At 30.8% G+C, this 18,068-nt stretch overlaps 1 protein-coding gene across 1 annotated transcript; it reads left to right on the plus strand.

Moving 5' to 3' along the window:
- The first annotated feature begins 16,144 nt into the window (after positions 1–16,144).
- On the plus strand, positions 16,145–17,824 carry LOC123227946 (berberine bridge enzyme-like 8). Its single transcript, XM_044653105.1, has one exon. The coding sequence runs from the start codon at positions 16,178–16,180 to the stop codon at positions 17,765–17,767; it is 1,590 nt and encodes a 529-aa protein (XP_044509040.1). The 5' UTR covers positions 16,145–16,177; the 3' UTR covers positions 17,768–17,824.
- The last annotated feature ends 244 nt before the right edge of the window (positions 17,825–18,068 follow it).

An 18,068-nucleotide genomic window follows, 5' to 3' on the forward strand; every position in this document is an offset into this window, starting at 1 on the left:
AAAGAATAAACATGAAGCTGGAAATTAATTGGATACTAAATGCGATTAAAATTATATAACTTAGTTGAAATTAATAAGAGGGGAAAATAAATCAAATTAAGATGACATAATAAAACTTAGTCAAAATGGAATACTAAATCAAATTCAAACAAAACTTTAGCAACCCAATATAACCTAAACTCTAATTTAAACAATCAAATAATCAAAATAATAAGAGGGATGAAATTGATACCTGAAAAGAATACCCTATGATTGATTAATGATATGAAATAAAGATAGAGCTTGGAGAAGAGTTAATAATGATATAAAATAAAGATGAAGCTTGAAGAAAAGTTGATAATTTGATGAACAAGCGAAGAAAGGAAGGATTGAGCAAAGGATAGGAGAGAAAACTCAAATGGACAAAAGAGAAGAAAAGGTGAAGAAAATAATGAGTTGATAATGTTGTGAGTGTGTGAAGAAAAGAATGGATTTTATTTAATAAAATATTAAAATTGAATATATAATGTCATGGCATTATTGTAAATATATATAAATTTTCGTTTTTTTTTTTAAGTCAAGAAGGGTCAATTCACCTTGTTAACCCCAGTTCCTTCCGCATTGAATTTGATCTAAGTTAGAATAATATCTAGTTTGAGAATAGTTTGAACTCAAAAGAATAAGTTCGAGATCAACTCAAAATTGATGAGTTGAGACTCAAGTTTCATTTGAAAATAATTTAATAGTTGATTTAATCTAGATCGACTTGAACTTTGACAAACAAAATGAAAATATGAAAATTGTTTACATGCGAGGACAAAAGACACTACAAAAAAATACCTGTGAACTTTTATTAGATTTCTAGAAAAATTACACAAAAACTGTCATTCTCATTTCTTACCGGTAAACATCCCTCTTGACAATGATTTCTCCATGCACCCTTGAGGTAAGATATTTATCTCTACTTCTTAGTAAGTTGAAGATAATGAAACAACTGCCTAAACAATTGACTCACTTTCCATTTCTTCTGTTCATTTTTCAGTGCCTTTATTCTATCAAAACAATATCACATGAATAATCCCTAAATCGCACTGTTTTACCTAAACAAAAAACACACTATTTTGAGAGTTAGTTTTCATATCTTCCCTTAAATCAAATATGCAATGTTTTGATTTGCACTAGAAAACCAAAAATCAACGACTCACTTTTCACCATCTATTATATAGAGCAACAATAATTTTCCCTTAACTAGAACTCCTTACTTTTTAACTTCAATCACACAACTTTTCCATTAGCTCTAATACTCCTATACTTTAAACACATAAACTACATAACACTATCTTCCTTGAACTATAAAATTATATAAACATAATTGTTTCAAAATTCATTTTTACTCTTCTCTCTTACTAGCTAACAAGTTAAACTTTTAATATTTTATAATGTAGTAACTATTTTTCCGAGGGTGATATGTAATTATTATCTGAATTTAGTAAGAATTAAGCATTTGAATGATAAAAAACATGGCGCTAATATTTGTTTCACATGTATAGCAACTTCAAATACTGTATTTTGTTTTGGGGCCAAAAACCTTATATCTGATTGTGCAAATTAATTAAGTCAATTAATCATAGGAAATATCAATTGCATGCATCAACCACAAATAAGAACATAGGATTTATGTGGAAAACTTTCCATTGTGGAAGGGAAAAAACCACAGGCCAAATTTTGAATAAAATCTACTATTCAAGAAAAACAGGTGCAATCATTCTCAAGTTTCTATGAACTTGACATCAACAATCAAGAAATGCGTACCCAAATTATTTCCCTAGCCAAAATTCCACAATACTCTGTGATTATAGATCAATACAAGAAAAATAAACCTTCAAATAATTCTTGAAATAAACCCTAGTGAACTTGATAATATCTAGTGATGAATTAAAGACCAAGGAAAAATTTAACATTTTCTATCTTTGATCTACATAGGTAAGAAAAACAAAATCTCTAATATGTTATTCTTGTTTCGTCTTAGTGTCACCATAAAAAATCTAAAAGAGACATATTTACATATCATTATAATGAGGGCATCAATGTAAAATTATCATTATTATTTAATAATGTAGGTTGGACCTTCAAGCCCATTAAGCGAACAATCTTCCCCTCCAACACATGGAAGAGTGTTAGCTCCTCAACATCACTTGGAGCTTTGTCCTGCCATTTTAGTGCAGAATTGGTGTTTGTCCTAGGTCACTACTTTAGTCAACATGTCAACTAGATTATTATCAGTGTGAACTATTTCAATAAAATCTCTCGATTGTTCACTACTTCACAAATCCAATGGTATCTGACATCAATATGTTTGGTGCGACTATGGTATGTAACATTCTTGCTCAAATCCAAAGCACTCTGACTATTATAATCAACCACATACTCATCTTGATTCAAACCCAACCAATTCCAAAGCATCTCTTTACCTGTTTCAATTGCAATTATATACTTAGCTTTAGTTGTAGAAAAGATAACACAATGGATAACTTGGACATTTTATAGGACTGTGTCGAGAAGAAGGGAAAATGTTTGGCAAGGGCGAAAGTTTTGTGGATTTAAGGATGAAATTTGAAACAAATGGTGTAGTGTTTGAGTGTGGTAAAGGACTTATATGGCCACAATTAACATTTAAGGGGTGTCTAATGTTTGAGTTTGTCTAAGCTATAGAACCAAAACTAACTTCAAGAACAAGATCACTTAACATGGTGGCAGGTAAAAGTAAGTGTCGAAAAAGAATTTACCTATGAAGAAATAGATTTGAAAAGGTTAAGAAAATCTTTATATGTTTGAAAAGGGAAATCCGTCTCATTAAACTTTCCTGATACTGAAATTTAAACTCCCCTAAACTTACTTAGACATTTATACCCTTTGTGAATTAAGCTATAACCTAAAAAGACACATTTTTAGTATGATAATCAAATTTGTGTTTATTGTATAGGTGAAGGAAAGGGTAGCAAACACAACCAAACACATTTCAGAATGAATAGTCAGGGGATTTAGGAAACAACAATTGATAAGGATTGTTATTTCCTAAGACAAGAGTTGGCATTCTATTTATTAGAAAAATAGTAGTTTGGAAAGACTCCCGCTAACAACCTAAAGGCATACTAGCTTGAGATAATAACACTAGTCCCAACTCTACTTTATGCCTATATTTGCGTTCATTCTGTTAGTAAGTATATAGACATGAAAATCCAAAATTGATCCCATTATCTTGAAAATATGGAACAAGTGTTCTATACTTACTTTCTCAATCAATCTGTATGGTTTTAAGTTTTTTTTTTTTAAGTTGCTTCCTTACAAACTTATGAAACTTTCTAAAAACATACACTACCTTAACTTTATTTCCTAAGGGAAATAGTCAGATAAACTTGGTATAAACATCTAGAAAGTGCAAATAATATTTAAATCTCTCTCTAGATATTATGGAAGTTGGTCCCCACAAATTACTATGAACTAATTTTAAGAATTTTGATACTCTAGTGTTAGAAACAAGAAAATGACTATGCTTGTGTTTCCCAAAGTGACAATTCTCATAGAAAAAGAGATCAAACAAATAAAAATTAAAATTCAAAGTTTTAAAACATATTTCATAGTTTTCTCCCATGGATGACTGAATCTTTTATGCCAAACATAATATCAATTTTATTAACTTGTAAAATAACTTGTATGTAATTCAACAATTTTATCATGATTCAAAACCAAATTTTCATATGCTTTATTGACAGTAAAATTCTCAGTTTTGTCAAAAAACAAATAAAATACATCATTAATTTGAAAATTTACTATATTGTACTTATTAACAAGAAACTACAATTGATATAACCCATTTTTAAGTGTCATTTCTAACAGCATAATCCTGATATCCTTGTTTTCAACAAAACAACAATCACTTAGAAACTCAATAATGACATTATTATTTTTATTAAATTTTTATATGTAAGTTTTTTGTTATTCTAGGTACCAATAATATGTTTTTAAGATGTAGAAATCTATTGGAATATGAAGTAGGTAAAAATTTTGAACCTTTGTGAGAAATCCTCAAACACTTACCACTTCCCATATGTAGATGTTGATTTCCCACATACTTTTCTTTGACAACAAGTTGATCCACCATGTGAGTGACATGGTTTAAGGTTCCTAAATCCATATACCACGTCATGTCTTGGCCTATAGAGCTTTTAGACTAGTTCTTGAATTTTGTCCATAGTATCGAGTGTAAGGCATGCTATTTAATAAAGGTACTTAAGGCAATTGAGGGGTATAGGGTGATGTGTTTACTTAGGGAGTATAAAGCGTGTTTTGCTAATTGTGGTGATATGTTTGTTATGAGACAAAGCCTTGTGGATTAGGTTGGTTATATTATAAAGAGTGATTTTATGTATTCAGTGAAGGTTATTTGGTTGTAAGAGAGTATGTAGGCAAGTATGTTGTGCTTGGAACAGTATTAGCAATAGAATGATGCCTTGGGGTAATATATGGGTTACCTAAGAATGTGATATCAAACGTGTGATAACACTATAAGATGGCATGCCCTATCTTACCACAGAGTTGACACACAATTTAAGGTTTAAGGTTTTGTAAAGACTATCAAGAAATAAAACTTTGATATGAACCAAAATGTATGTCTAAAGAGATTATGACTCCACAAACATTTAATTCAAATTTAAAGTTGACCGCTTTAGGTTTAAGGTAGAAAGCAAATTTCTTTGACATTTAAAAATAGTAAAATTTGGTTTATTGTGCTCTATATGATAAATTTGGACACTAGCATTAGGGTTTATTAATATTTTGATTTTTATATTTTGATTATTTATTAATTATTATAAAATTATGAATCATTACTAACTAGAGCGGGTTTACAAAATAGAGTTAATAGAAGTGGACTTTGTAATATTATCCATACTAGTTAGATGAGGTTTATAAATAAGGTTGAATTCAATCTAAGTTATTTGATTGAATTTGGTTCAAATTAATTAAGTTTGAATCAGGGATTTTAACCTTTGCAGTCAATTGATCAAGGGTAGAAAAGATTACACTTGTATATAAAATTCCCTTTAAGGTCATTTGACTTATTTAAAAACCCATATATACTATGTATACAAGGTTCTTGTTGCACATGCCATACATCTCACCACTGATTTGATATGCACAACTAATGCAAAAAAATACTATATTACATACAACTCATACCTTTGACCATATATTATACTATATCACATCCAACCATATATAACTCTTGTGTGTACTATATATTTCAAAAGTTAATGTAAATAAGATATGTCTTGGAGTGCAAATATTATTTACATGGTATCAAAACCTTTCAAGGCTTAACAATGCTCTTTCTTTTTTGTTTCCACGGTTGACAGTAGAGTAATCAGGAATATAGCAAATTCTTTCACACATTCTGCTCCTCTTCTAAATATAGCTCACCTTTTACCCCTGAACTTAACCTTCTCTAATTACCTATTATGGTAAACTTAACTCTTGCCTTTGTTCATGGATATCACTTGGCTCACCATATTGATAACAGTCAATCTCCACCACTAGAATTAAATAATGAGACAGAAGTCAATCCAGTCTACACATCATGATTCAACCGAGATTAACTTGTTTTGAGTTGGATAATCAATTTTTTCTCTCTAAAATAGTTCTGCCTTAGGTTGTTGGCATTTCCTTAGTAAGGGAGGCTCTAGAAAAACTTACACACATATGCATCTGGCTCTAGAATATAGGTGTCGCAATTGAAAACTCGAGTGAATAATCTTCGCTAAGACAATGATCCCATTCTAAAGTATATACAATGGACTAAAACTCTTTTCAATCAATTATATGCTTTTAATCATTCAGCAGATGACAAAGACTTTGTTAATGCGAGATTATCAAGCTTTGGACTAACATATCATCTATTTGTTCGTAGTGTTGAGTTGCATTTTACTGTTGTGTCCTTTGATGATCTCTACAGTTTATCACTAAATGAAGAATCTTAATTGGTGAAAGACTATGCAATCCAACATCATTATTCCTTTGGCTTAATACACTTCCTGTCAGTCTAATAATAGAGACAGAGGTCATAGACGTAACAGGCAAATCTCATATAGACAAGTTTATAAAGGTTAATCTTCATCTGGTATGCCCATTCAATTTTTCTAATTAGTTTTCAAGTGGTAGTGCTTACCATGATTTTTCGCTCATGTGCTATAATTGTGATGGTGTTGAACATGTTTCAAAACAGTGTCCTTCCCCATGCATACAAGATACCCATGCTTCTAATACATTTTTAAACTATAGCTCGACCTCGCCACGTCTTTCACTGCCTTCAAACCATGGGTTGTTGATTTCGATGTCACTCATCACTTGACCAATGACACGGAAAACCTAGCCATTCATTCTAAGAATACTAGACTAAAAAAACTTGTTATTAGCAGTAGTAAAACACTTCTAATCACTCATATTGGTTCCAATACATTCTCTTTTAATTCCAAACCCTATTTTTTTCAAGATATTCTTTATATTTCATCTGCTTGTCAAAATTTACTTTTTCTAAATGCATTAATCATACTAACTGTGTTTCTCTTGAATTTTTTCTTAACTATTTTTTTATTAAGGATTTGACATTTCGAGCAATCCTATACAAAGGCTTGAGTGACAAGGGGTTATATTCTTTTTCATTAGAGTTGTTTTAGTCTTCTTCTAGTGGTTACAAAGCCTTTTCTTTTGCCTTGTCAGTCTAGCATGTGTGCCTTGGGCATGTTTCAATCCCAACTGGTAAACACATTTTGCAGCACTCTAATATTAATTTTGTTAATAATATCAATATTCGTTGTCATGCTTGTAGCATCAATAAATCCTTTAAATTACTTTTCCCACTATCTAATTTTAATGTTTCCGCTCCTTTAAACTAGTCTTGCACTCTTAAATCATACTAATTTGCCAATGCAATTTTGGGACTCTGATTTTAAAACTACCGTTTACACTATAAATCATCTTCCCATACCACGTCTTAGTTAACTTTCTTTATACCAAAAATTATTTCATGAAAAATCAAATTATGCGGAACCTAAAATCTTTGGTTGTGCTTGTTACCGTTAGATGCGTCCATATACCACAACCAAATTATCTCCTCATACCAAATAGTGTGTTTTTCTTGTTTATAGTAAAGTTTATAAAGGATATCTTTGTTTTGACACTTTTAATAACGAAATCTACTACTCACAGCATGTTCTCTTTGATGAACCGGTATTTCCATTCAAAGGATCAATTGATAGTGGTGATAGAATCAACAACTCAACCATTCCCAATTACATCAATCCACTTTCAATTAGTCCTTTTAATTTCCCTTTACATTCGCCTATAACAAACACCACACCACTTAATGATCATTAATCCTTGTTTACCCTAACGATGGCTCTAACGTTGCCCAAAGCCTCTAATCGCCATAATCTAAGCCCTCCAAGATTGGATTTAATTATAGATCTCTCAATATTCCCAACATCAATTACCTAATTCCTCTATATCACCTTAGCCAACCGAGAAAAATATTCATCCTATGGTTACTAGAGTAAAATCAGGGAACTCGAAACCTAAATCTTTCACCACTGGCATGGTTATACCTGAATCACCAAAGCTTTCAAACATAAAATCTGGCATGATGCAATGAGTAAAGAAATTGAAATTTTTTTATCCCCAAGGCACATAAGACTTGGTCCCTTAAGAGGAAGCATTTAATATAGTTGACAACAAATGGGTGTTTCGAGCTAAGAAGAATCCTGATGGTACTATCAATTGTTATAAGGCACAACTTGTTGCAAAAGGGTTTCATCAAAGGCATGGTATCAACTACTTTGAGACATTTAGTTTGGTAATTAAGCCATCCTAATCCAACTCATTCTCTCACTTGCAGTATCCATTGGCTAGAATATCACGCAATTAGATGTTTCTAATGCTTTTTTACATGGTCAACTTGATGAAACCATATACATGGTACAACCTCAAGGCTATGTTGATCCACTAAAGTATTATCATGTCTGCTGCCTCCACAAGTCTTTTTATGGCCTTAAACAAGAACCAAAGGCATGGTTGTCCTATATTACCACTTTCTTACACTGGTTATGCTTTATTAGTTCCAAAGTTGATACTTCACTTTACTGTTATGGACAAAGGCACAATATGACATATTGTCTCATCTATGTGGATAATCTTATTCTCACTGGTATAAATTCCATTTTTTTTGTCTCATGTCATCAAACAGCTTCAACAAGACATTGCTCTTAAAGACCTTCGTTTGTTGAATTATTTTCTTGGTGTTGAGGCTAGTTGGTTGCACCATGGGCTTTTGTTATCTCAAGAGAAATACATTAAAGATCTTCTTAGTAAAGCCAACATGAGCATTGCCAAATTTGTTTCTACTCCTTCATGTTATACCATCAAATTTGCTCATAAAGATTTTGAAGCCTTTGATGATCTAACATTGTATCAGTAGATGGTTGATAGCTTGCAATGATTGTGTATCAAAGACCAAAAATTGCCTTCTTTGTTAATCAAATGGTGCAATACATGTATCAGTCTTGTAAATCTCATAAGCAAGGTGTTAGGAGGATCTTGCATTATTTACATGACATTATCGATCATTGCTTGCTTCTTCATAAACTAAGCAATTTTGATCTTATTAGTTATTGTGATGCCAACTGGGGCGATAATCTAGATGACAGAAAAAGTACCATTGGGTTTGCAATTTACTTCGGCTCTAATTTAATTTCATGGAGTTGTTAGAAACAACAAATAGTTGCTTGGTCCTCAACAGAGGTTAAGTATGAGGCAGTTGCAACATATGCCTCGAAAATTATATGGCTCAAATCTCTTCTTCATGAAATTGGTTTTCCTATTACATCGGCTCCTATTATTTAGTGTGATGATTTATCGACTACATATCTCACCTTGAATCTTATTTTCCATTCAGAGTCTAAGCACTTAGAGATGGACTTTCATTTTGCTAGAGATCAAGTCTAACAAGGGCTCCTCAAGGTGTGATATTTTTCCTCCACGAAATTGCAAATGTTCGCACCAAGTCGATGTCCAAAACTAGATTTCAACTCTTAACGGACAAGTTAACAGTTTTTTCAAAAATCTGTAAGGCTTGAGAATGGATGATATGCACAACTCATGTGAATAGATATAACATCATATATTCTGTTGTAAATTATATTGTACCACATAAAACTCATAACTTTAACCATATATTATATTGTATCACATCCAACCATATATAGCTCTTATATATACTATATATTTCAAAAGTTAATGTAAATAAGATATGTCTTAGAACGCCAATATTATTTACATGATTTAAAGGTCGTGCAATTAATTGATAAAAAGGTAGTACATTGTTTATTTCCATCTTTTATTGTTTAACGAATGTAAAGATTTACTTGTATTTGTATCGATAAGGGAAATGTTAGAGATATACATTTAAATATTTTTGGTCCTACAATTTATTTGTGAAATAGATTATGATTTGGTTTAATTGTGTAAGTGTTATTGTGATTAAAGAGGATTAGAATCAATCACAATGGAAATAGGAGCTACTTGGAAGGAAGAGTTTATGGAATCAAGTATTTCAAGGGTAATTTCGAGTGGTTGGTGAAGATTAAGACTAAGGTTGATCGTGATAACTTCTTCAGGAATGAACAAAGCATTCCAGTTTTTCCACACTAGTTTAATATTAATTATTCCAGGTATAATATGAATATCAATAAAATCACGAGCACTCAAGATTTAAGAATTCAATTATATATTTAAGTTATATATTATTATTCAATCGTATAATAACAGATCATATAAATATTTAATTGAATATCCAAATTATTATAATGTTTTAATGGTTGTAAAATTAAACACACGCTGGTGCTTGCTATCTTCTTGTTAAAATCTAATAAATAAATAAAGTTGTTTTTTATTATATGAGTTTCCAAGTATTAATGAGAATATGTGTCACCATACATCAATAAGAATAACTTGAAGCATTGTGCTATAGTCCGGCAAAATTATTCATACAACTCTGCACGGCGTTGTAAGATCGATGATATTCTAGCAAAATTATGTGGTGGCAGTACAAGACTCAGATTTACAATGTTGATACGTAATTAACGTTTAAATTTAGTAAGGATACATAGCATTTGAATGATCAAAAACATGAGGCTAATATTAATTTGTTTTCACATCTGCAGCAACCTTAGATAAGGAAATTTGGAACACTAGTGCTGTTTTCCCCTTCTATGTATGACAAATATTGAATAATCCTTGATAATATCCATGTGTACGGCTCGTTTAGGCTTTTCTGCATGCTCTTAATCCAACCAACATTAAATTGTAAAGACGACGAAATTTCAACAATAACTAGTTTTAAATTGTTGGATGATTATCTTCACAACAACTAAATTCTGTAAATACAAGTAAAAGCAAGTAGATTCAACCAACAGTAAAATAGTTGTAAAAAAAAGTAGGGTGTCAACCTTGAGGCACACACTAGAGGAATAGGCCGCCCAAACAATTCTAGAATACATAATTTTCTTTTATTTATCACATTTACTTATTTATTCTTCTTCATTATTTTATTTTCCTATTATTGTCTCTTCGTCTTCTTCTCTGATCTTTTACCTTTTTTTTTTTCTCCAACTTTTTTTAATGACATGAAAAACCTACCCATTCATTCTAAAAATATTAGACCGAAAGAGCTTGTTATTAGTAATAGTAAAACACTTCCAATCACTCGTATTGGTTCAAATACATTCTCTCTTAATTCTAAGCCTTATTCTTTTCAATATATTCTTTATGTTTCATCTGTTTGTCAAAATTTACTTTTTGTTAATGCATTTACTCATGCTAATTGTGTTTCGCTTGAATTTGTTACTGCTGTCTTTTTTTTTAATTAAAGATTTGGCATTTCAAGCAATCCTGTATAAAGGTTGGAGTGATAAGAGGTTATATTCTCTTTCATTAGACCTATTTTAGTCCTCTTCTAGTGGTTACAAAGCTTTTTCTTCTGCCTTGTTAGTCGTACCTCGGGCATGCTTCAATCCCAATTGTTAAACATGCCTTGTGGTACTCCAATATTAATTTTGTTAATGATATCAGTACTTGTTGTCATGCTTATAGCATTAGTAAATCCTTCATATTACCTTTCCCATCCTCTAATTTTAATTCTTCCGCTCCATTAGAATTAGTTTGTTCAAACATTTGGGGCCCTGCCCTTGTTTTCTCAATAAATAGTGCTAGTTATTATGTTCTATTTTATGATCATTTTAGCAAATATTCATGGATATTTTTATTAAGTACAAGCCTAAGGCACTTAGTTGTTTCATTAAATTTCATTGTATTGTTGAAAAGTATTTCGGTTGTCCTATTAAAAGTTTTCAATCTGACCAAGGTGGAGAATTTTAGGCCATGCAAAATTATCTTACTGACAATGATATTTCTCAACGATATTCATGTCCATACATTCTAGAACAAAATGGTTGTGTCAAAAAAAGCATACCCATATTGTTGAAACTAATCTTGCACTCTTGATTCATACTAATTTGTCAATGCAATTTTGGGACTATGCTTTTGAAACTACCATTTACACTATAAATCGTCTTTCCGCACCACGTTCTAGTCATCTTTCTTTATACCAAAAATTGTTTCATCAACGCCATGGTATCAATTACTTTCAGACATTTAGTTTAGCAATTAAGCCATCTATAATCTAGCTCTTTCTCTTACTTGCAGTATCCTTTGGCTAGAATATCACGCAATTAGATGTTTCTAATGCTTTTTTACATGGTCAACTTGATGAAACCATATGCATGGTGCAACCTCAAGGTTATGTTGATCCACTGAAACCTCATCATGTCTACTGCCTCTACAAGTCTCTTTATGGCCTTAAACAAACACCAAAGGCATGGTTGTCTTATATTACCACTCTCTTACAACGGTTTGGCTTCATTAGTTCCAAAGTTGATACTTCACTTTATTGCTATAAACAAGGCACAATATGACACATTGTCTCATCTATGTAGATGATCTTATTCTCACTGATAGCAATTCCATTTTTTTGTCTCATGTCATCAAGCAGCTTCAACAAGACTTTACTCTTAAAGACCTTGGTTTGTTGAATTATTTTCTTGGTGTTAAGGTTAGTTGGCTACACCACGAGCTGTTGTTATCTCAAGAGAAATACATTAAAGATCATCTTGATAAAGCCAACATGAGCATTGCCAAATTTGTTTCTACTCCTTCGTGTCCTACCATCAAATTTGTGCATAAATATTCTGAAGCCTTTGATGATCCAATATTGTAGTGGTAAATGGTTGATAGCTTGTAATACTTGTGTATCATAAGACCTGAAATTGTCTTTAATATTAATCAAGTGGTGCAATACATGCATCAACCTTGTGCATCTCACTAGCAAGGTGTTAAGTAGAACTTGCATTATTTACATGACATTATCGGTCATTGCTTGCTTCTTCGTAAACTAAGCAATTTTGATCTTGTTGGTTATTGTGATTCCAACTAGGGCAACAATCTAGATGACAGAAAAAATACCACCGAGTTTGCAATTTACTTCGGCTCTAATTTAATTTCACGAAATTGTTAGAAACAACATATAGTTGTTTGGTCCTCAACAGAGGTTGAGTATGAGGTAGTTGCAACATGTGCCTTGGAAATTATATGGCTCAAATCTCTCCTTCATGAAATTGGTTTTTCTATCACATCGACCCCTATTATTTAATGTGATAATTTATCGACTACATATCTCACCATGAATCTTATTTTCCATTCACAGTCTAAGCAGTTAGAGATTGACTTCCAATTTGCTAAAGATCAAGTCCAACAAGGGCTCCTCAAGGTGTGATATTTTTCCTCTACCAATTGCAAATGTTCTCACTAAGTCGATGTCCAAAACCAAATTTCAACTCTTAACGGACAAGTTAACAATTTTTGCAAAACCTATTAGACTTGAGGGAGGGTGATATGCACAACTCATGCAAACAAATATAGCATCATATATTTTGTTGTATATTATACTGTATCACATCTAGCCATATATAGCTCTTGAATGTACTATATATTTCAAAAGTTGATGTAAATAAGATATGTCTTGGAGCGCCAATATTATTTATATGATTCAAAGGTCATGCAATTAATGGATAAAAAGGTAGTACATTGTTCATTTCCATCTTCTATTGTTTAAGGGATGTAAAGATTTACTTGTATTTGTATTGATAACTGAGATGTTATATACATTTAAAGATTTTTGGTTCTACGATTTATTTGTAAAATAGATTGTGATTTCGTTTAATTGTGTTAGTGTTATTGTGATTAAAGAAGAGTAGAATCTAACAATAGAAAATTGAACATGAATTTCATTGATTTTTTATAAAATTTTTACCATATGTAATTTACATCCCACACGTATAGTCATACATGATGCAAGTCGAAACTATTTGATGTATTTCTTCTTATTTTCGGTGGAATGAAATGATTGACATTTTCTATATTGAACAATTGACCACATAAGTATTATTCATGCATGTGCCCTAATATGAGATGAGAATCAAATCAAAATCCAGGTTAAGATTATATTATATTTCTTGGTCAAATAAAAACAACATAACCGACTTTATTTTTCTTTTGATAAAAGCTTACACATTTCTAACTAGTGGTTACATCAATAACCGAATTTATTTTTCTGTTGATAACAATTTTAAAATAAAATAAAATTATACGGAGAAACAATAATTTATTTATATAAATTAAAATAATATTTTATAATTAAGTAATATTATTTTTTTAGTTCAAAATTATTAAATCAGATTATACCACAGAATGTATACATGAATATGATTGTATAATTAATTTGTATATATTTCTCAATAATAATTTAAAATAAAATAAAAATTATCTATAACCTATTTATATAAATTGAGGTGATTTTTATAATTAAGTAATATAATTATTTATTTTATTTTTCACTATAAAATTATTAAATTAGATACTATCACATAATAATTTACATATATAATATTACTCTTTAAAACAAGATGAACCCATTGAAAACACCGTATAAAATATTATCTCAAAAAGTGGTTACTTTTCATATTTGATTCCGGATATCCAAATCTGAATATTTAAAATAATATATTATATTTGATTAAATAATTTTAAATTAATAATTTAATTTAATTTAATCATATAATAATATATTATATAAACATCTAATTAATAGTTAAAATTGGATGTATATAATAGACTTAATAATTCATTTATTAATATATAACGTGAATGTGCTAACAAGATTTATTCACAGTCAAACCAAAAGAAAAGTACTATATATGAGCCATACGCAGCCTATATATACAAGACAAGAAGCAATGAATGAGTTATTAAAGTAGAAGATGATAAAATTTTGGCAAAAGGCCTAACCGAAGGCTAGCTCCTCTAAGTAGATATCTAAAATTTATCAAAAAATAATAAATATCTGCCTAACTTATATAATATTTCAAGAAGGAATGAATGAGTGATGTTAACTTGGTATTTCGTGATGTAATATCAATTTCTTTGTTTATTCAAATTAAAAAATATAAATTATGTATTGAAACTTATTCTATCAAATAAAGAAAATAAATAATATTCAAGATTTTTTCTTGATATCATGTTATACAATAATTTGTTGAAAATATTCAAGTTAGTTCAGATTAATTCAAATTGGTTTCATGTTAATCCAAACCTGATCCAAATTTTTAAGGGTCAACCCTAACCCTATTTGAAATACTTTTTGTGTAAAAAAATCAAAACCCTAACCCAATTTTTTTTGTATCGTGTAGTATCAAGTTAACATCTCATGCCAAATTTTGCCAACTCTGACATATAGCATTTCTCATAACTCTAGGATGTATTTAGTTTGAATAATATTTTTTTACAAAAATGAAAAATTACCATACTAAAAGATTAATATATAAATTATTATTATATTTAATAATAATTGATAAGTATAAATAATTATTATATTTAATCATTATAATAAAATAATACTAAAATATAATTATTTGAAATATTCTTATATTAATTGTTTTGTTAACTTAAAATAAATGTATTTTTATTGTAATTTTATCTTAAAAAATTAATAAATAATTATCAAAATTATAATTAATTTATTAAGTTTTTAATATATAACGTAAATGTGCTAACAAGATTTATTCACAGGCAAACCAAAAGAAAAGTAATCATATAGAATGATGATAAGATTTTGGCAAAAGCCCTAAGAGTAACTCCTCTAAGTAGATACCCAAAATTTATCAAAAAAATAATAAACATCTAGCTAACCTATACAATATTTCCAGAAGCAATGAATGAGTGATGTAGATTTGATGTTTAGTGATGCAATATCAATTTCTTTGTTGATTTGAATTAGAAAATATAGATTATATATTTAAACTCTCTTTGTCAAATAAAGAAAATAAATAGTATTGGAGATTTTTTCATAATATTATGTTATGCAATAATTTGTTCAAAATATTCAGGTTAGTTCGGATTGATTCGAGTTGGCTTTGTATCAATTTGAACTTGATTCAACTTTTTAAGGGTCAACCATAACCTAACTTGAACTATTATTTGTGTAAAAAAATCATAACCCTAATCTAATTATTTTTATATTGTGTTATATCGGGGTTAATAGATCACGTCAAATTTTGTCAATTCTAACACATTATTTCTCGTAACTCTAAGATGCATTTGATTTAAGTAATTTTTTCACAAAAATAAAAAGATTACCATACTAAAAGATCATAAATTACTATTATATTTAATGAAGATTAATAAATATAAATAATTACGGTATATAATTGAGTATAGTAAAAGAATACTAAAATATATAATATTAATTGTTTTATTAGCTCAAAACAAATATATTTTTATTCTAGTTTTATTTTTAAAAAATTAATAAATAATTATCAAAATTATAATTAGTTTATTAATTATTTAATATATAACGAGAATGTGCTAATAAGATTTATTCACAGTCAAACCAAAAGAAAAGTATTATATATGAACCATACGCAGCCTATATATACAAGACAAGAACCCATGAATACAACGCACATGCATAATATCTACAATGAAAAATTTTACAAATACTCCGAAACTTTCATTGTTTTCGATAATTCTCATTCTCTTTTCATCTTTTTCATGGCGAGCAACTTCTGATTCTGTCCACGAAAACTTCCTCCATTGTCTCTTCAACCATTCTCAGCCTTCCCATCCAATCTCCCCCGCCATTTTCAACCCACAAGATACCTCCTTTTCCTCCATATTGCAATCCTACATTCGGAATCTCCGTTTCAACTCAACTTCAGCTCCCAAACCTTTCCTTATCATCACTGCATTGCATGAATCCCACGTCCAGGTTGCGGTTATTTGTGCCCGGAAACATGGCCTGCAGATGAAAATCAGAAGCGGCGGCCATGACTACGAGGGCTTATCTTATGTCTCCCAAGTCCCTTTCTTCGTCCTTGACATGTTTAATCTTCGCGCTGTTGATGTTGACATTGAAAACAACACTGCCTGGGTTCAGGCGGGGGCGATTCTTGGAGAAGTTTATTATAAAATTGCGGAGAAAAGTAAAACTCATGGCTTCCCGGCCGGGATTTGTCCCACAGTGGGTGTTGGTGGACACATGAGCGGCGGAGGATATGGTAACATGATGAGAAAATACGGGCTCACTGTCGATAATATCGTCGATGCAAGGCTTGTTGATGCTAATGGAAGGCTTCTGGATAGAAAATCCATGGGGGAAGATTTGTTTTGGGCTATCAGAGGAGGAGGAGGAGCCAGTTTCGGAGCCATTATTGCTTATAAAATCAATCTTGTTCCAGTTCCAGAAACAGTGACTTCGTTTCTGGTTAGAAGAACTTTAGAATCACACAATCTAACTGAGATTGTGGATCAATGGCAACATGTCGCGTACAAACTTCCTAAAGAGCTCTTCGTCCGACTCACATTAGACGTGGTTAATAAGACTGTGAGGGGGAACTTCTGGGGTTTTTATCTCGGTGGCTCTGAGAAACTTCTTTCAATCATGGAAAAGAGCTTTCCTCAACTGGGGTTAACTCAGTCTGACTGCGTCGAATCGAGCTGGCTTGAATCAGTTGTTTTCTGGAGAGATTTTCCCTCCGGAACATCAACAAATGTTTTACTAAATCGTGCGCCGGCGCTGAGTTTCCTGAAGAGAAAGTCGGATTATGTGAGGAAGCCGATTCCTATGGACGGCCTGGAAGGAATATGGAAGAAAATGATTGAACTAGAGACGCCAATGCTGACATTCAATCCTTACGGGGGTCGAATGGAGGAGATTGCCGCGACGGCGACGCCATTTCCGCATAGAGCTGGAAACTTATGGAAGATTCAGTACTTAGTGGACTGGAATGAATCGGGGACTGAGGCGGCAAACTTTTATTTGGGGTTGATTCGAGAGCTTTATAATCACATGACTCCATTTGTGTCCAAGAATCCGAGGCAGGCGTTTCTGAATTATAGAGATATTGATTTGGGGATCAATCACAATGGAAATGGGAGCTACTTGGAAGGAAGAGTTTATGGAATCAAGTATTTCAAGGGTAATTTCGAGCGGTTGGTGAAGATTAAGACTAAGGTTGATCCTGATAACTTCTTCAAGAATGAACAAAGCATTCCAGTTTTTCCACACTAGTTTAATATTAATTATTTCAGGTATAATATGAGTATCAATCAAATCATGAGCCCTCAAGAGTTAATAATTCAATTATATATTTAAGTAATATGTAATTATGTGATTGAATAATTAAATTAACGATAAATATTTAATCATATGAAAATAGATCATATGAATGTTTAATTAAGAGAAATTTTAAAAAATGGCCAAAATGCCCTTCTATTAAATAAAAATACCCAAAATCACTATTTCCAAGCCAAAATGCCCAAAATCACTATTCCTAAGCAAAAATGCCTATGACTTTTTTTAGAATACCAAA

Source organism: Mangifera indica, chromosome 10, assembly GCF_011075055.1.
Source record: "Mangifera indica cultivar Alphonso chromosome 10, CATAS_Mindica_2.1, whole genome shotgun sequence".
Lineage (NCBI taxonomy): Eukaryota > Viridiplantae > Streptophyta > Magnoliopsida > Sapindales > Anacardiaceae > Mangifera > Mangifera indica.